General features: G+C 36.4%; 1 protein-coding gene across 7 annotated transcripts in view; it reads right to left on the reverse strand.

Moving 5' to 3' along the window:
- Positions 1 to 23405, reverse strand: part of MAP3K7 (mitogen-activated protein kinase kinase kinase 7) — an 84338-nt gene that overhangs the window by 46942 nt on the left and 13991 nt on the right. For all 7 annotated transcript variants that reach the window (XR_007152170.1, XR_007152169.1, XR_007152166.1 and 4 more), the window contains exons 2-7: positions 22313 to 22423; positions 18358 to 18423; positions 17821 to 17866; positions 16607 to 16745; positions 7393 to 7517; positions 1155 to 1283 (exon numbers count right to left, since the gene is read on the reverse strand). Coding sequence is in view for 2 of the 7 variants with exons in the window: in XM_047858748.1 (XP_047714704.1) it covers positions 1155 to 1283; positions 7393 to 7517; positions 16607 to 16745; positions 17821 to 17866; positions 18358 to 18423; positions 22313 to 22423 (616 nt within the window). In the remaining 5 variants the exon portion in view is untranslated. The remainder of the gene's footprint in view (positions 1 to 1154; positions 1284 to 7392; positions 7518 to 16606; positions 16746 to 17820; positions 17867 to 18357; positions 18424 to 22312; positions 22424 to 23405) is intronic.

The raw sequence follows: 23405 nt of genomic DNA on the forward strand, positions 1-23405 counted from the left end.
TTCTTTTATTCCTTACTTCACTGTCAATTATTTACTGACAAGTGACAGAGAAAACATGAAACACTGTCTTGTCAGTGCTCTAGTACTCTCTACAATGACATTAAAGGTAGTAAACTGAAAGGTAGTACAGGAAACTGGTAAAAACACTTAAGATTACTCAGATGATGGCACTGTTTGACAAGTCTATTAATGACCTAATTAGGCAGGTATTTGTATGATTTGTGGAATAGTGTATTAAAATGCCAATAAAACTAAAATGCCATAATCAGAATGATTACAGCCAAATGATAAATTAGAGAGTGATGTAAAAATTAGGAAGGTTAAACAAGGTTTCCCTTCATGAAGAGTTTATTTATATTCCAAATAAAATGTGAAGTAACTAGATTATGAAGAACATGTATTTTAACATCATAAGTGGTTAGAAACATAACTACAGGTCTAAAAGGAGCGGGAGGGATGCAAAGAAAGAGTTCATATATCAATATAATTTAAAAATATGGGCACCGACAGTCACAGAGATCTGGATATGAATCCCAGCAATACCACTTACTAATCTAGTGACCTTGGGCAACTTCCTTTTCCTGTTTAGGTCTCAGTTTCCCAACCTATAAAACTGTAAAATGAGGAATAGTACTCCCTTCATAAGGATGGATGAGGAGATAAAAAGAAAGAGTATGTGAGGAACTCTGTTTTGTCTTTACGAATAGCTTAAGTAACAACTCTTATTATTATTATTTGCTTCCTCAAGAGAAAAGGTTATACCTCCCTCAACTACCTTGATCATGAGAAGAGATTTTACTTATTTATTTAATTTTTAAATTTTATTTTCTCCACAGAGTCCAACCCAATGCTTTTCTATCCCCTGGAGAAAGCCATCCTAGGTAGCTGGCTCTGGCTGTATTGATGGCCTTTCCCAAATCAGCAGAATCAGCAGACCTCCTCAGCCTTGTTCTAAGGATAGGATCAGTCTCGGCACTGCCCTGACTGATTTGGGGGGTGTGGGGAGGAGTGCAGGAGACTGATGGCAGCAAAGTATTCTGGCAACAAAGAACTGGACGTTTTAATGTTAGGGATAAATGATTTTCTTTGAGTAGACACAATTTTCCAGACAGAAAATATGCAAAATAATTAAAGAAAAATTTCTTTTTACGAACCATTATGAACAGCCCACATGATACGGAAAGCTGGGCCACCAATCTCATCAAAGGGTTTCCGACGTGTTATTACTTCCCAAAGGATAATACCCCAGCTGAAGACGTCACATTTTTCACTGTAATTGCTACCTAGAAAAAAAGGTGGTATAATTTCAAGACTTTTTTCCACATGACTTACAGAAACAACTGTTTTCATAAATTTTAAGAGTGAGCACTGTGTACAGGAGGATGCTGCATGTAGAGCTGAGAAATTACTCTTTGTGAAATACCTTAAGACTCTGCAACAAATATATTTATTTAATGAACTGAGTGTTAATGCACTAAAAAAATCACCTTAGAAAGTTGGTCATTTTGTACCTTTTCATTCCGAGGCATAGGACCTTTCTTCTATTTATTTAGACTTATACTTTCCCTGGGACACAGTATGAAACATTTGTACATTACTTTCTGTAATTTTTTAATCTTAAATTTTCTTCTCCCATTCATTCTTTTGATGGATAGAACTACCCTACTAGCAAAGCAGAAGAAATTTCTAATTTAGTGATAAGATTTTCTTTTCAATATCTGGCAAGATAAAATTTAATTTGCAAACTTAAAAGTTGTAAGCAGTGAAAATTATGCATAACAAATTTATAGTAAGCAGATTACGCTGCCAAATTTGTAGGATCACTAAATTGGTGGGTGAATCAGCACAATAAACAGCCAAAACCCACAAAAACCCCACTGTAACAACGAGCAATTATTATAGTGATAGCTACACATGTACTTAGCACGTGCATTACACATGCAACTAAGCTGCACACTGTAAGCATTAAAATGAGATTACAGTCGGACTTGGGCTACAGGTGCTGACATCTTTCAGAAATGAAGAAGTCTAGCTTAACAGTATGAGCTTTGTTACTCTAAATATTAAAAGTAACTTTTATTTCTGGGCTTTTTTGAATAAACAAATCTTTTTGCTTTCCATACTATAGTAATACTATGTTATTTTAACACACAAAAAAGTATTTTAAATAGTTTTAAAACAATGTATTCTGTATATGAACTTAAAAACAGGAGACATTATTTAATTTTGTATAATTTAACATTTGCTGGTCCATTCACTTTTTGATTGAATTTTAGGGCAAAATAGGTCCACTCAAGTGACCATGTGCACAGCAAATTTCTCTTTCCCTCAAGTGGCTATAAACAAAGAAACAAAAATCTTTAAATTCATCAAAAATAAAAGAAATAAGACATAAGCAGAACCTGACTGATTACTAAACATATCTAAATTTTATGGACAGTCTTACTTCCTAATATACAAATCACACATCTTCAGTTCAACTTTACTCATTTAACAGATAGCTTGATGTTTTCATACAGAAACCTATCATGAATTTATAGACCATTCTTTTAGAACTTGTGTGAAATATGGAGATGTAAAAGAAAGCGAACAGGGGTGCCTGGGTGGCTCAGTCAGTTAAGCGTCTGACTCTTGATTTCGACTCAGGTCATGATCTCACGTTTCTTGAGATTGGGCCCTGCGTCCAGCTCAGTGCTGACAGCACTGGAGCTTGCTTGGGATACCCTCTCTCCCTCTCTGTCCCTCCCCCCACTTGTTCTTTCTCTCAAATAAACTTAAAAAAAGAAACTAAACATAAGATTTTTCTTTACTTGTCTTTCTTAGTTATCATATTTCTGCCAAATTACTTGTACTCCAAAGGCATGCTCATTTCAACTTTAGATGTCAATTTTTAATTGCTAGGAAACCAATACAAAAGTACAGTTGAGTCTTACTATTCCTCGTATTTATGTTCTATAAAGTTTCTGCGAAGACTGAAATTAGTGAATGCTGAATCATTTGCTCATAGGGGCAATCAGAGTTGGGTTCCTGTGAGGCTCTTAATGTCAACTGGTCAAAACATGGAAGTCTAGAAAACCTCCAAAAGCATGGAGGTTAAAGAACACCCTACTAAAGAATGAATGGGTCAACCAGGCAATTAGAGAATAAATTTAAAAAGATATGGAAACAAAAATGAAAATACAACAATCCAAATGCTTTGGGATGCAGCGAAGGCAGTCCTGAGAGGAAAATACATTGCAATCCAGGCCTATCTCAAGAAACAAGAAAAATCACAAATACAAAATCTAACAGCACACCTAAAGGAAATAGAAGCAGAGGAGTAAAGACACCCCAAACCCAGCAGAAGAAGAGAAATAATAAAGATCAGAGCAGAAATAAACAATATAGAATCTAAAAAAGCTGTAGAGCAGATCAATGAAACCAAGAGTTAGTTTTTTGAAAAAATAAACAAAATTGATAAACCTCTAGCCAGGCTTCTCAAAAAGAAAAGGGAGACGACCCAAATAGATAAAATCATAAATGAAAATGGAATTATTACAACCAATCTCTCAGAAATACAAGCAATTATCAGGGAATACTATGAACAATTATATGCCAACAAACTGGACAACCTGGAAAAAATGGACAAATTCCTAAACACCCACACACTTCCAAAACTCAAACAGGAGGAAATAGAAAGCTTGAACAGACCCATAACCAGCGAAGAAATTGAATCAGTTATCAAAAATCTCCCAACAAATCAGAGTCCAGGACCAGATGGCTTCCCTGGGGAATTCTACCAGACATTTAAAGCAGAGATAATACCTATCCTTCTCAAGCTATTCCAAAAAATAGAAAGGGAAGGAAAACTTCCAGACTCATTCTATGAAGCCAGTATTACTTTGAATCCTAAACCAGACAGAGACCCACTAAAAAAAGAGAACTACAGGCCAATATCCCTGATGAATATGGATGCAAAAATTCTCAATAAGATACTAGCAAATCAAATTCAACGGCTTATAAAAAGAATTATTCACCATGATCAAGTGGGATTCATTCCTGGGATGCAGGGCTGGTTCAACATTTGCAAGTCAATCAACGTGATACATCACATTAACAAAAGAAAAGATAAGAACCATATGATCCTCTCAACTGATGCAGAAAAAGCATTTGACAAAATTAAGCATCCTTTCTTAATACAAAATCTCGAGAAAGTCGGGATAGAAGGAACATACTTAAACATCATAAAAGCCATTTATGAAAAGCCCACAGCTAATATCATCCTCAATGGGGAAAAACTGAGAGCTTTCTCCCTGAGATCAGGAACACGACAGGGATGTCCACTCTGACCGCTGTTGTTTAACATAGTTTTGGAAGTGCTAGCATCAGCAATCAGACAACAAAAGGAAATCAAAGGCATCAAAATTGGCAATGATGAAGTCAAGCTTTCACTTTTTGCAGATGACATGATATATACATGGAAAATCCGATAGACTCCACCAAAAGTCTGCTAGAACTGATACATGAATTCAGCAAAGTTGCAGGATACAAAATCAATGTACAGAAATCAGTTGCATTCTTATACACTAACAATGAAGCAACAGAAAGACAAATAAACTGATCCCATTCACAATTGCACCAAGAAGCATAAAATACCTAGGAATAAATCTAACCGAAGATGTAAAAGATCTGTATGCTGAAAACTATAGAAAGCTTATGAAGGAAATTGAAGAAGACATAGAGAAATGGAAAAACATTCCGTGCTCATGGGTTGGAAGAATAAATATTGTTAAAATGTCAATACTACCCAAAGCTATCTACACATTCAATGCAATCCCAATCCAAATTTCACCAGCATTCTTCTCGAAGGTAGAACAAGCAATCTTAAAATTCATATGGAACCACAAAAGGCCCCAAATAGCCAAAGTAATTTTGAAGAAGACGACCAAAGCAGGAGGCATCACAATCCCAGACTTTAGCCTCTACTACCAAGCTGTAATCATCAAGACAGCATGGTATTGGCACAAAAACAGACACACAGACCAATGGAATGGAATAGAAACCCCAGAACTAGACCCACAAAAGTATGGCCACCTAATCTTGTACAAAGCAGGAAAGAACATCCAATGGAAAAAAGACAGTCTCTTTAACAAATGGTGCTGGGAGAACTGGACAGCAACATGCAAAAGAATGAAACTAAACCACTTTCTTATACCATTCACAAAAATAAACTAAAAATGGATAAAGGACCTGAATGTGAGACAGGAAACCATCAAAACACTAGAGGAGAAAGCAGGAAAAGACCTCTCTGACCTCAGTCGCAGCAATTTCTTACTTGACACATCCCCAAATGCAAGGGAATTAAAAGCAAAAATGAACTATTGGGACCTCATGAAGATAAAAAGCTTCTGCACAGCAAAGGAAACAACCAACAGAATGGAAAAAGATATTTGCAAATGACACATTGGACAAAGGGCTAGTATCCAAAATCTATAAAGAGCTCACCAAACTCCACACCCGAAAAACAAATAATCCAGTGACGAAATGGGCAGAAAACATGAATAGACACTTCTCTAAAGAAGACATCCGGATGGCCAACAGGCACATGAAAAGATGCTCAACGTCGCTCCTCATCAGGGAAATACAAATCAAAACCACACTCAGATATCACTTCTCGCCAGTCAGAGTGGCCAAAATGAAAAAATCAGGAGACTATAGATGCTGGAGAGGACATGGAGAAACAGGAACCCTCTTGCACTGTTGGCGGGAATGCAAACTGGTGCAGCCGCTCTGGAAAACAGTGTGGAGGTTCCTCAAAAAATTAAAAATAGACCTACCCTATGATCCAGCAGTAGCACTGCTAGGAATTTACCCAAGGGATACAGGAGTGCTGATGCATAGGGGCACTTGTACCCCAATGTTTATAGCAGCACTCTCAACAATAGCCAAATTATGGAACGAACCTAAATGTCCATCAACTGATGAATGGATAAAGAAATTGTGGTTTATATACACAATGGAGTACTACATGGCAATGAGAAAGAATGAAATATGGCCCTTTGTAGCAACATGGATGGAACTGGAGAGTGTTATGCTAAGTGAAATAACTCAGAGAGAGAAAGACAGATACCATATGTTTTCACTCTTACGTGGATCCTGAGAAACTTAACAGAAACCCATGGGGGAGGGGAAGGAAAAAAAAAAAAAGAGGTTAGAGTGGGAGAGAGCCAAAGCAAAAGAGACTCTTAAAAACTGAGAACAAACTAGGGTTGATGGGGGTGGGAGGGAGGGGAGGGGAGGTGATGGGCACTGAAGAGGGCATCTTTTGGGATGAGTACTGGGTGTTGTATGGAAACTAATTTGACAGTAAATTTCATATATTAAAAAAAAACAAAAAACAAAAAAAACCCCATAACCTTGTTTTAGGTGTGTTTCTGTTTAAACACCTTATTTAATATATATTGTGGATTCTTAATATTGAACTCATGGAACTGCACTATTAATCATACCTGAATAAAGATTAGCTAGCATGCATTTTTCTCTCTGTAAGACATACCAGTCTTGTTATACTTAGGAACACTAGAACACTTCAATGCTGCTCTTGAGGCCATCTTAAACAGTAAAATCACCAACAAAAAGCACATAAAGAACGAAAAAAATGTGGTACTATGTAGATCATAAAAACAACACAGTATGAGAGCTGAAATACGAAGGTGTGTGCTGTCTCGTTCCTTAGCTGGGAACGTGTGTTGGATGATTCACAATTTTTCCCTGCTCCATACATGACCACAAATAACCATGAAAGCACCATGAATACTGATTTTAGGGTTACAAATAGGTGATTTTTACAGTTGCAATAGGTAGAATATGAAAATGAGGATTGAACATATACTTGAATTTGCATAGAATGTTGCTAGACAATATAAATCTTATTATGATCTAGGACTGTATTTGTTTACTACCTTCTTAGACTTTAGTACAGCTGACCCATGAATACTGGATTTATACACACATTTTTTTTTTTGACAAATACAGTTTAACACCATAAATGTGTTTTCCTTATTATCTTAATAACATTTTCTTTTCTTAGCTTACTTTATTGTAAGAGCACAGTATATAATACATATATAAAATATGTGTTAATCAAATGTTTATGTTATTACTAAGGCTTCTGGTCAATAGTAGACTTTCAGTAGTTAAGTTTGGGGGAGTCAAAAGTTACACGTGGATTTTCAACTGCATGGAGCAGTGGTGCCATTAACCTCTGCATTGTTCAAGGGTTAACTGTATACTTTATGATATGTACTATGCAGGAGTAAAACCATGGAAACAGGGTAAAGCCATAAACACATACTGGATGTACATGGAGTAAGAAGGAAGATTATCAATCACAACATGCTTTTGTCATTTTACCTTCAAAAACTTCAGGTGCCATCCAAGCAGCACTGCCCTTGTTATTGGTCATGTGTGTCTGAATGTCACAGGCTGTACCAAAGTCACAGATTTTTAAAACTGTCCCCCCTGCAACCAGCAACAAGCTGTTTACAAAAAAACAAAAACAAAGGTTATTAGACCAATACTTGATTCCTACAAAAGAAGAGACATTTGTGGAAACAGAAAGTGTTAAGCAAAATGTCACTATTCAACTTCTGTCAAATGCTTCCTGGTCACTCTAACAGCTTAACAGTTCAGAGGAATATTAGCAAAGATTAACTGACCTTAACCTAGTTCTCTTAGGGAGACTGCTAGACCCACATTTTGATGTCTCCATCTCTATCTCCATAATCTTTCCTGACTAAATGTCTCTCTGGGCCAAAATTAAACATGGGGTTTTAAAAAGTTCTAGGTCAACGTTATGGTGTCCTGAAATGAAAGTGGATGGATTTCAATACCTTCATAAATCACTTGCACCCTAAACTTAATCTACCCCTTGCAGTGTTTTTCAAGCTGCAGGCAGAAACCTAGTCATAAAATATAGATCATAAAATCTAGCCCAAAGATCTGGAAACCTAGGTCACAAAATTGATTCAGTAGGCTATGACAGCATTTTAAAAAATAGAATAGAAAATACCAAAGTGTGTCACAAACAGATTAAATACTGTTTCATGTATGTTGTTTCAGTTTTATACACATTAATATGTACACAATAGACTATGAAGTATGTCTTACCATGGATCATGGTCCAAATGTTTATAGACTTGTTATTAATCTTATGGCGAACAGATATGAATCTTTAGTTTAGCCTAATGTATCCAGACTGGTTAACTGTTCACTGACCCTATTTCCTTTCCCTCCTGGGCAAAAAGATTAGATTTTTTAGATTTCTGAGCAGTTAGATGGGGCTGTTCGTCCATTCTAGCCAATGGATTGTGGGTAGAAGTTATGTACTTCACTTTCAAGCCTGGCCATAAAGATCTCCCACAGACAAATTTACTCCTTCTTCTTTCCTCGTATGCCACTGCATGCAGAGGATTTTGAATTACAAGACAGAAGAAGCCTGGGATTCTGAGCCACCAATGTGAAAAACTCACTAATCAGAAACACTCATTTTGGACTTCATATGAGTGAAGGAAAAAAAAATATTTTGTAAAGCCATGAGATTTCAGAGCTTATCTATTATAACAGTGCCACTCTAACCAATATGAGAAAATGGTACAGAAGTGGGTAGTGGTGTAACAAAAATCTAATATACTGTATTTGATATTAGCTTAATAGTAGGCACAAGAAAGCTAAAATTGGAGGCTGGAAAAATCCATGTAATGACATGGCAAAACATTTGGTAAAATCTGTCTCCTACGATAATTTGTGGTCCTAAAGGACTACAAAAGCTGACTGCTTCTAGATTCCAAACAGAAGGAAGTAAGACTGACAAAGGTCCACGAAGACTCAGTACTGCAGCAAAAAACACATTAAAAGAGAGTAGTACTTCCCACCGAAACTTAACGGCTTCAAGGTGCCACTATTCAGTTGAGAAAATGCGATGTGGCCAGAAATCAAATAAACCAGGTTCAAGATTTTGCCTAACAAAAAATTCTGGTAATAGTTATAGGCACATGAAACTGACTGGAACCAGAGATCACAAACCTATTTTTTTTTTTTTTAATTTTTTTTTCAACGTTTATTTATTTTTGGGACAGAGAGAGACAGAACATGAATGGGGGAGGGGCAGAGAGAGAGGGAGACACAGAATCGGAAACAGGCTCCAGGCTCTGAGCCATCAGCCCAGAGCCTGACGCGGGGCTCGAACTCACGGACCGCGAGATCGTGACCTGGCTGAAGTCAGACGCTTAACCAACTGTGCCACCCAGGCGCCCCACAAACCTACTTTTGAAGAAATTAATATTGCCAAAGGAGCAAGTTTCTAATTAAAAGTTTGATTGTTTTGAGTCTTAACAACAATCCTCAGGACCCCAGATCTACATAAGCAGGATGTAGGTTATATAAACTGTAGGGCTTCTGAGGACAGTCTATGCCAAAACCCACGTCTGACGTGGTATGAAAATGCACAAGGAGTCTAGATGAGGGTGAAAGTTGGAGTCATGAGCAATGGATAAGGGAGTTCCTTTCCAAGGGTAAAATCAAGGTCGGATCAAGACCAACGCTCACAAATCCAGGGCAGAGGGACCAGACAATGCAGGACTTCATTCCTACACACCAATAACTGCTATATGCCTCCATGCTTCTCTTTTCCCAGTGGAAATTTTACTGATTGTCCTGTCTTTCTGCCATTATGTATTGTGTGAGTTGGGAGAAAGAGGTGAAGAGGTGACAGATAAACTTGTCCTTTTAATTGCTTTCCAAATGAATTAAACGGGCCACACCCAGACCAGTTGGAGAGCATGGTATGTCATCCTGAGATCCTGGATGGTGAACTAGATGGTGACTGGAAGAGCCTTTGGGATGTTTAATTGGCAAAGAACAGTAAGTGGTTCTAACCTGTGGTTAGAGCAGTAAATAAATACTTTGGGGGACCGGGACTGGTCAACTGCTCATAAAAGCCACCCCCAACTTCCTCTGGGGCACACAACACTTTTCTGAACTTCTAGATGTAGCTAAGACTGAGTTGTGGCCACTGATATGTGGGTAGAGGGAGGGTTACTTCTAGGTGTGGTCCAAAAAATCTCTCACATGATCTCCATTCTCTTTATCTGCTGCCTGAATGCCTATGTTCCCAAAGTCCTGGAGGATGGCAGAAATACAAGATGGAGGGAGCCTAACTGGGTCCTTGAATGACAACATGGAAGACCATCTGCCAAAGAAGAACACCTGTTTTGGATTTTACATGCACAAAAAATACATTTCTACTATGATAAGCCCAGTATGAGCTACAGCAGCTGGTGTTAAAATAGCTAATATTCTCAGCTATTAAGATTCCAAAGACCCTGATACTCAGAGTCTTAAGCTTCTTATATCCCAATGTAACTTGTTAGTCCTATAAGAACTGAAATATATAAAGCATTCTGGAAGTGTAAAAAGACAATTTTTATTAGTCTGTTATTAAAGAGTTAATTAAACATTTAAAAATAAATGTGTGAGACACTCTCTAATATCCTTACCTAAAAGACTTATAGTCATGTTGGTTAATCTGTAAACAAGTAGAAATAATTCTTTATTTTGAATCCCCTTCTTACACGCAAAAAGGTATTTTTGTTTTATATGGCCAACATTTATCTTAATGTATGTTTACTCATTTTGTTTCACCACTCCTTCTTGAACCTTGTACTTGTCTACATAATCATTTTCTTTCTTTCCCAAATACCTTCAATTAAGGTCCATGTATTGTAAATTCTCTCAGGTTTTCTATCAAAATGTCTTTAACTTGCACCTTTCTCCTTAAAAATAATTTAGGGCAGGTACACAATTCTGCGTAGGTAACTATTTTTTCTCAGCTCTGTGAAGTTATGATTCTAGTTTTCTAGCTTCCATTAATGGGATTGGAAACTATACTTCAGTCTACCTGACAATCCTTTGTAGGTAATCTCTTTTCTGATTAGCTGATTTAAAAATCTCCCCTTTGTTTTTGTTGTTCTGTAGCCTCCTTAAGGTGTGTCACAGGGTAGACTCCTTTTCATTTATCCTATTTACAACTCATAACTTTGTCCAGAAAATTCTTGGCCAATTCCTCTTAAATTATAATCTCTCCCCATCCTATTTTCTTCATTGGAGTTCTATGTTGTTAGTCTTTTCCTTTTTCCTATGTTCCTTAACCTATCATTTTTCTCATCTATTTGTGTTGCATTCTGGGTAACTGCAGATATCTTACAGCTTACTGATTTTCTTGTCACCTATTCCAGATCTATTGAAATTTTTTAATTATTCCTAAATGTTGTGTTTAGTTCTTTTGGTCATTTTGAATAGTTTTTACTCCTTGAACATTTTAATTCCTTTTTTTAAATTAGCATACTTATTTTATATTCCATATTGATAATTTCTAATATTTGGAGTCTTAATATTTGAGGGCTTTATTCTGTTCTATGTTATTTCTACTGACATTCACTCATGGTAACCTGAATGCTTACAGGGGCGGTAATTTTTTTTTTTTTTTTTTTTTTTTTTTGAGAGAGAGGGAGAGAGAGAGAGAGGGCATAGCACGCGTGAGCATAAGCAGAGGAGGAGCAGAGGTAGAGGAAGAAAAAGAATCTTAAGCAGGTTCCAAGTTCAGCATGGAGCCCGACACAAGGTTTAATCCCACAACCTGGGGATCATGGCCTGAGCCGAAATCAAGAATCGGACGCTCAACCAAGTCCAGCAGGCACCCCACAGGTGTCGTAATCTTTATTGTGGCTTTACGATTTGATCAATTTTAATCTGCAATAATTAAGAGTCTGGACTGAAAGAATAAGACTTTAAAATGGATTTTCACTTACTATTAGATGCCCTCCCTGGTACACTACCAATCCCCAAAACAGTTTTAACCTGTCTTGCTGGGATTTTTCTTGATTGTGCAAGTAGGGCAAATTCAAACTCACGACAGCAGGAAGGGAGACAGCTCTGTTAAGAAATAAGAAATAAAAGCTCTGCCTAGTTAGAAAACTGATTTTTTTCCTAGCCTACTTTTAAGTTGTTCTCTCCAAAGATACTGACTTTATAGAGACGTCTCAGGTCTGCTACTTTACCTGGTGCAGAACAAAGGACCTGTCTCCAGTTACATAAGAGCCATTAAAACTGGGGACTCTACATTTTTTATACTGAAAGAAGCTCACAGTAGAGTCCCTGGCTTCCAGGCTTGGTTTAGTTCTTTCAGGATTCAGTTCTCTCCATCTTTTGCCCTGATGATTTCCCTCATCTTCTTGTGAGATCACCTATGGATGTAAAAAGATGTTTGTTGCTGGGGCTCCTGGGTAGCTCAGCTGGTTGAGCATCTGACTTTGGCTCAGGTCATGATCTCATGGTTGGTGGGTTCAAGCCCCGCATAGGACTCTGTGCAGACAGCTCGGAGCCTGGAAACTGCTTCGGATTCTGTGTCTCCCTCTCTCTCTCTGCTCTTCCCCCACTCATGCTCTGTTTCTCTCTTTCTCAAAAATCAATAAACATAAAAAAATTAAAAAAAAAAGAGGTCTGTTGTAATATGTAGTATCTCTGGGTGTTTGTTGTAGGATGATTTTTCAGTTGATCTGGTTTGCCACATTGCTGGAGGGTCAAAATTCTTACCATGTGAGCATAAGAATCAAAGCCACATTTGTATACAATTTCTATCAGCACACATAGGTTGTCAGGATTTAAATGCATAGCTTTAAAGGCTTCACTTTATGTGTTTTTCAAACTAGGGTATGAAACCTTGCAAGTATGTCAGTGTATGCCAAGGTAAGTGGTAGGGAGCCCACAGAGCCCCAGGTCAAAGCTACCACTTCTCCCTGGAATATCACTTTTACACAGCTGTGAGTATTTCTAAGATTGACTTGAAAACAAACCACACAATATATGAAGTTGAATGCAAAATTTGCACGCAATATTCCTTAAGAAGGCTTATTGGGCTCTGTCCCTAGTAGAACACTGAAGTTATATCATTACTTTGTTCTAGGCAGTGGGAAAGTTTGAGAAGCACCAATTTTGGGCATTGAAAACTATACAGAATCTCAAAACGTCAAGTGATTCAGTAGCATTGTATTTTCTAAAAACAGCTCTATAAATCAAGTCTTCCAAGTCTAAGATTGCTTACACGAACAGAAATAGTTTCAAATACTTGCTTAGAAAGTAATAAGAAATTCTGTTTATTAAAAATAAAGAGGTAAATATCTGAATATACTGACATGAAAAGATGTCCATGTAAGTGAAAAAAAGCAACATTATATATAACATAACCCATACATGCTTAAAAAACGAAATAAGACCGAGGTTACCTTTGAGGAGCAGAAACAGGAAGCAGGAAAATATTGCTTTATATTTTTCTGTGCTTTTTGAATTTGTTTTCAATCATGAATATATTTATTTGAAAATAACAACATACACTTTAATTAAAGAAAAAAGGTAAAATAAACCAATATAGAAGGAAAAATGATCTTTATTTTAAAGATCATTAAATTAAAAAAAAATTATTATTAAAAAAAATTTTTTTTAACGTTTATTCATTTTTAAGAAACAGAGACAGAGTGCGAGTGGGGGAGGGGCAGAAAGAGAGGGAGAAACAAACCAAAGCAGGCTCCAGGCTCTGAGCTGTCAGGACAAAGCCTGACGGAGGGCTTGAACCCACAAACTATGAGATCATGAACTGAGCTGAAGTCAGATGCTTAAGCAACTGAGGTACCCAAGCACTCCATAAATATCCTTACTTTTAACGTCCTTCTAAAAAAATTTTTTTATGTTTAAAACGTGTGTACAGGAGGAACATAACTCTATTACAGTTAAAATGACCTAATGAAAGATTTCCAGAAAAATTTTCTGAACTTAAGATTCTGCCTTTCCTAAGTGCTTTATTAACCAAGTACAATCACCAAGTAGCATGCTCTTACTTAGGTTTTCCTCTTCATAACAAACAGAAAATAAAGATAATCTGTACCATCACATTGTAGTAATATTCGAAAGCAGAAATGGAATTCATTCAAATTATAAATTTTATAAATTCTTTGCATATAATTTTATACTAAAATTCTAACTGGAGAGTTTCTTTTCAGTCCAGCATGACTAGGATAAACCAGATAAACTACTATATACATCTCCATTAGGTCACAAATACTTCTATGCTAATTGAAGTGGAAAGAATGTTAAATGCAATTTATCTTTATATGTCCTTCAACAAAAAGTTTCCTGTTTTACTGTTCTTGTTCCAGCTCTACTCTTTACCCAAGATAAGAACTCTAACTGGTTTCCTTGTTTCATATTGGTATATCAAGGTAGTTTATTCTGAATGACTTTTATATTATTATTATTACAATTAGTACTCCTTTACTCATAAGATTTTGATAGGTCATCAGCCATGAGCATGACATTCAAGGTTCACTGAAATATGAACCTAAGTGATCTTTGCAGGCTTATATTCATTCACACAGCTGGGACCAAAACACATTTTTATTTCTGAAGTATTACACAAATGAACCTGCAAAAGAAGAATAAAATAGGGGTACAAACACAAGTCGATATTCTATAAAACACCTAACCAAATCATCAGTTGCCTTTTTTTTTTTTAAGTTCAATTATTTTGGGGGGGGGGGGCAGGCAGAGAGAGAGAGAGAGAGAGAGAGAGAGAGAGAGAGAATATCTCAAGCAGGTTCCACACTGTCCGTGCAGTTTGATGTGGGGCTTGAACTCAACGAACCATGAGATCATGACGTGAGCTGAAATTGAGTTGGAAGCTTTACCGACTGAGTCACCCATTCTGTGGAACTCCTCTTGACCAAAGAATTCAGTTTTCCAGTGATAATAATAGAGCATGTGGACTTGTATATATAATTATTTATGTAAGCATAGCCATTCCAAAGAATTTTCTTCTCCCCACTACATTCTGAAAAATCAATTCTAACTCTAAAGCCCAAATTGTGCATTAAGTGCCCCAAAGACAATCTGCAATACTATAGGATGAGTACAATCAGAAGGATGACCAAGAGGAATGAATGACTTAGGCCAGACTTCTTGGAGGTATACTGATGGTATTTAAGACAAAAGGAAGAGTTCCTATACACAAATGATTTTAGTAGGACATATCCAGTCTAAGTAGGTTGGCTAAATAAACCTAACATTTATGGATTTATGGGGTATAGGTAGATGGAGAATGAAGGCAGTCACTTAAGTTGTATAATTATGGAATAGAAAAGACATTGGAAAACTGAAAGGACTTCCTTTTGTATTTTCATGTACATTGTTTTGTTATTCCAAAGCCAAAACATGCCCTAATAGAAGAAAAGGGATATTTTTGGAAGTTCCATCTGATGGTTTCTGGCTTCTCCAGAAAAAAGATGCTTTGTACCTGATGCTTGCCTGGATCCTTTGAATCAATAGTCAATTTGTTGTTGGATAAGAGCTATGATTCTCATGAGTTTGTTTTGATAATTCAGCTGTATGTTAATTAAGAGAGGAAAAACAGGACTCGATCTTCATAAACAGGAAAAAAAAAAGACAAAGTGATTTCTTCTTCACTAGGCAAAACAGGTTGCTAAGGTACTAGCCTCTGGAGTCAAGTTAAAAAAATTAAGGTGTCATGAATCTGGGTCTTAAACATTATTTGACCAGGGACCTGGGGAAAGAGAAATCAGTTTAAGCCTGGGAGTAGAAATAAGGTACACTAGTGAGAACAAGTGATTCCAAGAGCTGAAACCTATGTAGAATGTATCAGATTAGACATGAGAGTGACAAGTTGTACCCAGAAGGGGCACTTTAATGCTTTAAACCTGCATCAAGAGAACGGAATACTTGAAACTGATTTCCTAGGGGAAACCTCTTATATGAGGCTGATGTGGTGGCTGGGGGGTAGAGAACGAGAGAATGGCATGTGGAGACTCTGTCACAAGTGGATAAAGAAGAAAATAATCAGAGAGAAAAGGGGACAATACCTGTATGTTTTCTTTAACTGAATACCTATATAAACAACAACAAAAAAAAAACCCCAAAGTTTCACCCTTTAAAATACTTATTCAGGGAATTGTGATCCTAGGATCCTCAATATGGAGAAATCCAGAAGATTTTCAATTTCTACCCAGATGCCAGAAACGTTCTTTTGCCTTCCTCTAAAAGGGCAAATGATAACCACTCTGTAAATTTTTGTAAAATGTCTACTATGTGTGGACATTGTGCTAGCTGTTAGGGATATAGTAGGGAACAAGACAAACTTGTCTCTGATCTCATGGAATTGTCTAGGGGCAATGATATATACAGCAGGCACAAAATAAATTTATAGCCTTACCAATTCTAGAAGTTTGCAAATCCATAGCAAGACTTATTAAAAATAAAAATTCAACTAAAATTAAAATCCTACTAAAGAGAACATTTTAAAATGCAAGCTTAAATAACTAAATAATGAAGGTGAGTTAAAAATAAACACTCTCAAACAAGCCAAAGGGAAGAGAAAAGAGAAAATCATGTGCAACAATTAGCTTGAATTAGAAAGTGGTGGTGGGGGAGGGGGGGGAGTGGTGTGGTGGAGGGATGGAGAGAGAGAGAGAGAAGGAGAGCAAGACACTGCACTATTAGAACTTACTTTGGTGGTTTCAGGTCCCTGTGAATTAGAGCTTTGGGTTGCATGCTGTGAAGATAAGCCACTCCTTGGGAACACTGTAAACACCAACTCATTGCGTGGGCAGCAGTGTAATATGGCAATGGTTCAGCACCATGCAGCACTGCAAAAGAAAGGCACAAACTAAAAAGAACTTTATTGCATATAACAAAAGACACAGGGTGAATGCAAGCACTGTCGGAACACATGACCAGGTCTATTTCTACATATGTTCCCATCAGTCCTGCTTTTAATTATTTTCTAAATATAAAGATAGAAATATCTAGTAATTTCAAATGGATACATACCACATAAGTACCTAAAATCTAATAGTACTTCTAGTAAAGGTTATATATATGCTCTATCTAGCAAAATCAATATATATTACCACTTTTCCACTGATAGATACTGTCTTCCACAAAATAATGTAAATTATAAACAATATGATAGCATACTATTGTAACACAGATATAGAGAAGTAGTACAGAAGGAAACAAAACAATGTAAATCAAGATGTTTACAATTATGCTTTCTACAATAGCTAAAAACTAGAAATAGTTCAATCAAATAAAACAATGGAGTATGAGAGCTACCCATTAACAATGATGAACACAGTAAATATAAATAAAAATTTAAATAAAATACTAACTTAAAAAATAGAATGCAACAATTTATTTTATATAAATGCAACAATATATTTACTACACGGTGTTTTGCAAGAGTGAAAAAGTTAGCTCTGTTCTATAAAAATAACTAAATGACACCGTGTCCTTCATTGTTAAAACATTCCGTGAAGGGAGTTTTCACAATTTTATTTTTCTAAAGAGAGCAAATTATCCAGAATGAAATGGAAGTATGATTAAAGAGTTCTCAAATGAGGAGGCTCAAAGCTAAGAGAGGGCAAAAAACAAAAACACTAAAAGTATGAAGATATTTTAAAATCTGTTTAAAACGCAAATTTTACCTTACTTAAATGCTTTTAGTATTATGAAAAGTACCACTTAGACTTCTAAATTTCATATACCAATGCTGCAGCATTTCATCTTTTCATTTCTAATCTTCAGCAGATTTTTTTTTAATTACCTCCTTTTGGGATTCTGAGGGTAAACTGTGAAGAACATTAAGCAACTAACAGTGTATATTAAGATCTCTTCAATGATTTTATTCTACTAGATAAAGACAAGTCTAATGACACTCACCATTATATAAAGAGCCCCCTTCAGCATATTCCATCACAAGACACACCTAAAAGAAACACATGTCAGAATAATTAACTACAGTGTTGTGGCATCTTAGGTGATTTGGGCAAGACAGTTCAGTTCAATCTTTAATTTTATAAATGCATTAAAAATTCTTTTGGTCTCTAGTATGTGAATGGTATTAACGAAAAGAAAAGGGGACCCAAGACTCTGTCTTCAATACAAGGGGCCCACTGTCTAAGAGTGGAAATGAATGTGAACACATAATCACAAGATCTTTGAGAACTTTCTCCAGTGCTGAGTAGATGCTATCACAGGATGTCCTAAATCTCATAACACGATTAGTTTACTGGATGAGACCACCTAAGATAATTCCTCCAATATACTGTGTTGTTAACAGACTAGAAACAAATACATAAAACACAATTTTTTTGAAATAATCTAACAGATCAAAACAGCTTCAAAAACTACATCCCCTCAAACATTTACCATGTCACTGCTTACAGATGGGTGACAATGAAAAAGTGACAAACTTACTGGATTCAAGCAGGCCCCATACAGCTTTACAATATTAGGATGGTTCACGCGGGATAACTGTCGAAGCTGTAACAAATTAAGGTTTCTTTTAAAAGGTGCTAACTTATGAGAAACTGATTTCACAGCATCATTGTAATTTCATGGTTGTACAAAACATTAGTTCAATCACTCAACAATCATCATTCACTATGTAAGCAGGCACTGTGGTCATAAATGCCTGCCCAGGATGGCAAAGATTCCCTGCCCTAGAGCTCTCACGCTTTAGTTGAGAGATGGACATGTAAACAAATAATTAAGGTAATGTGCAAAGTGCTGTAACAGGAGTTATGAACAAGTCATGGTAAGTACAAATAAGAATAAACTTTGCCAAGAAATGTTAGGACACTATCCCAGAGATGGCACTGAGCTGAGTTATTGAAGCCAGAAGAAGCCATATCATTGTCATCATCTTCATAACTATGGCTGAACAGTCTATCTACTCTGTGCCGGGCATTGGGGGCGTACTTTATAGATACCATATAATTCTCACAACTCTGCAAGGTAGGTATTGTCATTTCTACCTTAAAAGAAGAGGGACCTTTAAGATAAAGCTCAGAGAGGGTTAAGTGAGCTGTTAAATATCATACAGCTAGGCAGTGGTATAGCCAGGGTTTGAACTTTGGTTTATCTGACTTAAAATCTGCACTCTTTCTGCATATGTGTGCTGTCTTCCCTATTTCCTTCTCCTATCTCTTGAATTGATTGCCTCCTCTGCATTCCCACTACCATTGCCTTAGTAACATGACTGCTGTAGTAACTGCCATGTGTTCTCCTAGCTATTCTTCCTACTTCCAGCTTTAATCTTCCCCAATCCAATGAATCACACTAAGGTCAGTGAGAGGTTTGGCTATACTGTTTCTCTTGCTCTACATCTCAAACATCTGTTTATGTGTCCCTCCAAACTGCACCTTACTCTCTTTCTTCTCTCTTTTATGTCTTTTCCTTTCTCTTCCTCTTATTATTTACATTATACTGCTGGCTCATATGAAGTCCAAAAAGATAAACCTTTTTACTATATGCTAGTAGAAAGCTATATTTTTCTACAGCCAACATCTGTGTATTTTCAGTCCTAACACAAGAATATCACTATTTATTATATTCATTTATTATAAATACATATTTATTATATTTCATCTTAAGGTTCAGGACTGCTTCAGATAGCAGATTATGTAAGTATTCCTGCTCCCTCCTCAAATCCTACTAAGACATTAAAGGCATTTTTTCAAGGCACAAAGAAGTATAAAGACAATGTGAAATGAGAAGACAACAACACATTTTTGAAGTTGGAAAGCAAATGATTAGCAGTAACGGACATAGCAGATCTAAAAAAAAAAAAAAAGAAAAGAAAAGAAAAAATGAGAAGCAATGAGATTTATCTCATAAAATCTCCAAAGGGTTGGGAGTACCAGGTACCTATGCAAATAAGGCAATAATGGAACAGAGAGACTGGCTGAAAGGTAGACCAAAAATTCCCTCCCTTCCTGACTTCAAACAGCTTAGTGATGCCTCTGTATCATCCCAACGATTAGAGGCTGTTTCTTTGATATAGCAAAGAGTCTCTGGATTGGGGGATACCAAAGAAAAGTAAGGAATGAGCTAAAAGTAGTTGCCTCTGAGAAGCAGAAAACTTGATGGGAAGGAGGGTAAGGGAATAAAAGTTTTCAAAGTAAGAACATGTAGAGGACTCACATCCAATGTGGCTGATCCAAAGCCCAGTGTGCATCTCTCTCCTCTAGTTTCTTCCTCTCCTTCTCTCCTTGGTTTCAGAAAGTCTAGGCTGTGGTTGTTGGGAGCCTAGGCCTTCAACCAAAAGTACTGTACCCACTTGTTGGGGTAGAGGCCAGGGTGATGACACAAAGGAGTCTGAACCAGGCTCTCTGTCTGGGTCTTACTGAAAGTTTGTCTGAGAGACATAACTCAGTGGAAGGGATGACAGATTGAAGGTAGCAGCCTGTGAGAACACCTATTGCTCTTTTTAGGTAGGATGATAATATACAAAGGAAGAGCCAAGGTCTTTCCAGAAGTGACCTGATAGAATTCATCACGTGGTTTTCATAGGGGAGGTGCGCACTGGGCTAGTGCTATAAAGTCTTTATTAATTATTTATTTTATTTTTACACTTAAAAATTTTTTTTACTTATTTTTGAGAGAGAGAGAGACAGAGCATGAGCAGGGGAGGGGCAGAGAGACAGAGGGAGACACAGAATCCAAAGCTGGCTCCAGGCTTCGAGCTGTCAGCATAGAGCCCAATGTGGGGCTCAAACTCACGGACTGCGAGATCATGACCTGGGCCGAAGTTGGACGCCCAGCCAACTGAGCCACCTAGGTGCCCCTATGTATTTTATTTTTTAATTCTGATGTCTGAATGTCTCTCTGAATGTCTGATAAACTATCTGGAGTTGAGAGATGGGATTAGAAGGGATTGGCTGCAGGCAAGGGAGTCAAAGATCTGTAAATGAAAGAAATCGAATTTGAAGGTGAGAGAGACACACAGAGGAGGTGGAGTAGAGGGAAGACCAATTGCTTTGTGGGAGACAGGAGCCCAAGGTCTCAGAACTAATGAAGGAAGAAGTGTGTCCCAACCTTGTGAATCTCTTAAAAACCATTCAGTTGTACTTCCAACAGGTGAATTTTATGGTACATAAAATAAAGCTTTAAAAAAAGAAAAAAAAAAAAAAAGAATATGTGGACTATTTGACAATCTCAATTATATGTATATATAACCTTGATAAAAAATTTTTATCCAAGCTATTATAATCTTTTCAAGTCCTGATTCCTAGTATTTAACACATATGCTTTTACCTAGTTTTGTGAAAGTGCCAATACACTTTTAGACCTTATCTAAACCATGAACAAATATCATGAGTAAGGCAAGGCTGAGGCCAGACTCTCGGAGCATACTATTAGAGATCATCTTTTCTTCATGATGACCCCGAACTATTAGCATTTTTCAACTCATTCAATTAATTACAAAAATCCACTTCGTCATATCCCAACTAGGTTCTCAGTCTCCATGCTATACATTTAAAAATATCATAAAGCATACTTTTAAATTATAATTAAATATAATCACAAACATAAATTCAGAAAGGTTTGTAAGATAAAGACCACTTATCCACTGGTTAAAAAGTGATAAAACCACTGATATTTTTTTAAAGTTTATTTTTGAGAGAGAGAGGCAGAAGAGAGCTGTGCATGAGTTGGAAAGGGGCAAAGAGAGAAAGAATCCAAGCAGGTTCTGCAAGAACGTCTCAGAGCGTGACATGTGGCTCTAACCCACAAACCATGAGTTCATGACCTGAGCAGAAACCAGTCAGACCCTTAACCGACTGAGCCACCCAGGCACCCCAAAACTGGACTTAATGAACTACTATAATTTAATATACAACATAGTGCAAAATTAAGAATAAATCTGACAATAGAATAATCTCAATTACTAAATTCTCCATCATCAAATCTGTAAGAGAATAGTTGTAGATTTTCATGCTAAATGTGAAATAATCAAATTTGAAATTTTTCCCTGTAAAATGATCTCATTTGAATTTCTAAAAATATTCAGTCAAAAATGAATGCATAAAATTTCCCTTAATTTTAGATAATGGGAGAAAATATCATTTCTATTTTAAAATTTAAATTCTGTGTCTTGAAATAGATCTGAATTACATGGATGAGACTATATTTTAATAAAGGGATGATTCACTTATGTAGTTAGTTAAGAGTCTTTTCCTCTACTTTTTAATCAGAATTAAGAGTGTGAATGAAAAATGTTTCCATGGCATTATCTTTGGATCTACCAAATTGCTGAGGTTGAAGTATACAGAGAAGTGACAACTGAGAAACAACTTCTTTCACAATATTAAATTCATAGAGTATCTCAGGTAAAGAATTACACAATGGAAATAAGATCTCAACTTACCTCTACAATAAAAGCTTTCCTCTCAGATTCACTTTCTATTTGTTTGATGGCAACATCTTTTGCTCTCCATTTAGCTTTGCAGACTACTCCAAAGGCTCCTCTTCCAACAACCTGAGTTAAGAAAAAAAAAACCAAAAACAACAACAACAACAAATCACCCATGAGAATCAGAAATAAATAGATCCAGCCCAACATAAAACACTGAAGCTGACTTGAAAGATTTGGAAATGATTTTAGAAATCATCACTCTCTGGATTTGCCACTGAGCATGTATGAAGTTTCACTGAAGTGAAAAAATAATGAACTTGTCTCTATCTTTTGAAAGTTTATGACCTAGACAGCTCTTCATTGTCAAGTAAAACCAAAACAACAAATAAAAAAGACTCCTGGAACAAGAAGAAAAAAAGAAAAGAAAAGAAAAGAAAAGAGACAAGATGAACAAGGAGAGAGAGAGATGGTTTGGGAAAAGAAAAATAAAAAGCAGGAACATACAATCGGTGTTTAAGCTATCATACTTATGAAATTAAAAATAGCTTTTGAATAATTCAATAGGGGTATGAAACAGAGGGAAAGGACAAAAATACAGATGATAAAAGACTGGCCCTTGTGACGGTAGACAAAACTTAGTATTACCTATATAATGGAATACACTTGGAATCCATCAAGAAAAAGAAATGAACTGCTGATTGATAAATGCTACAACATGAATGAACTTCAAAAGACACTGTGCTAAATGAAAAAAGTTACATACAAGAGACCACACACGATGATTCCACTGACGTGAAATGTCCAGAAAAGGTAAATCCATACAGATAGAAAGTAGATCAGTGGTTGCCTAAAACTGAGAGTGAAAATTGGGATTAACTGTAAATGGGTAGGAGGAATATTACCAAGGGGGTGAAAATGTCTGAGAACTGATTTATGATGATGGGTGCATAACTTGGCATATTTGTACAAATGACCGAATACTTCAAATTGGTGAATTTCATAATATGTAAATATTTCATTAAAGTTTTTTTTTTTTTAAGTTATAAAAGGTTGGCCATGTATTTTATTATTGTTGAAAGCTAACTGATAGGGACCTCATGGGTTC

This window comes from Prionailurus viverrinus, chromosome B2, assembly GCF_022837055.1.
Source record: "Prionailurus viverrinus isolate Anna chromosome B2, UM_Priviv_1.0, whole genome shotgun sequence".
Taxonomy (NCBI): Eukaryota; Metazoa; Chordata; class Mammalia; order Carnivora; family Felidae; genus Prionailurus; species Prionailurus viverrinus.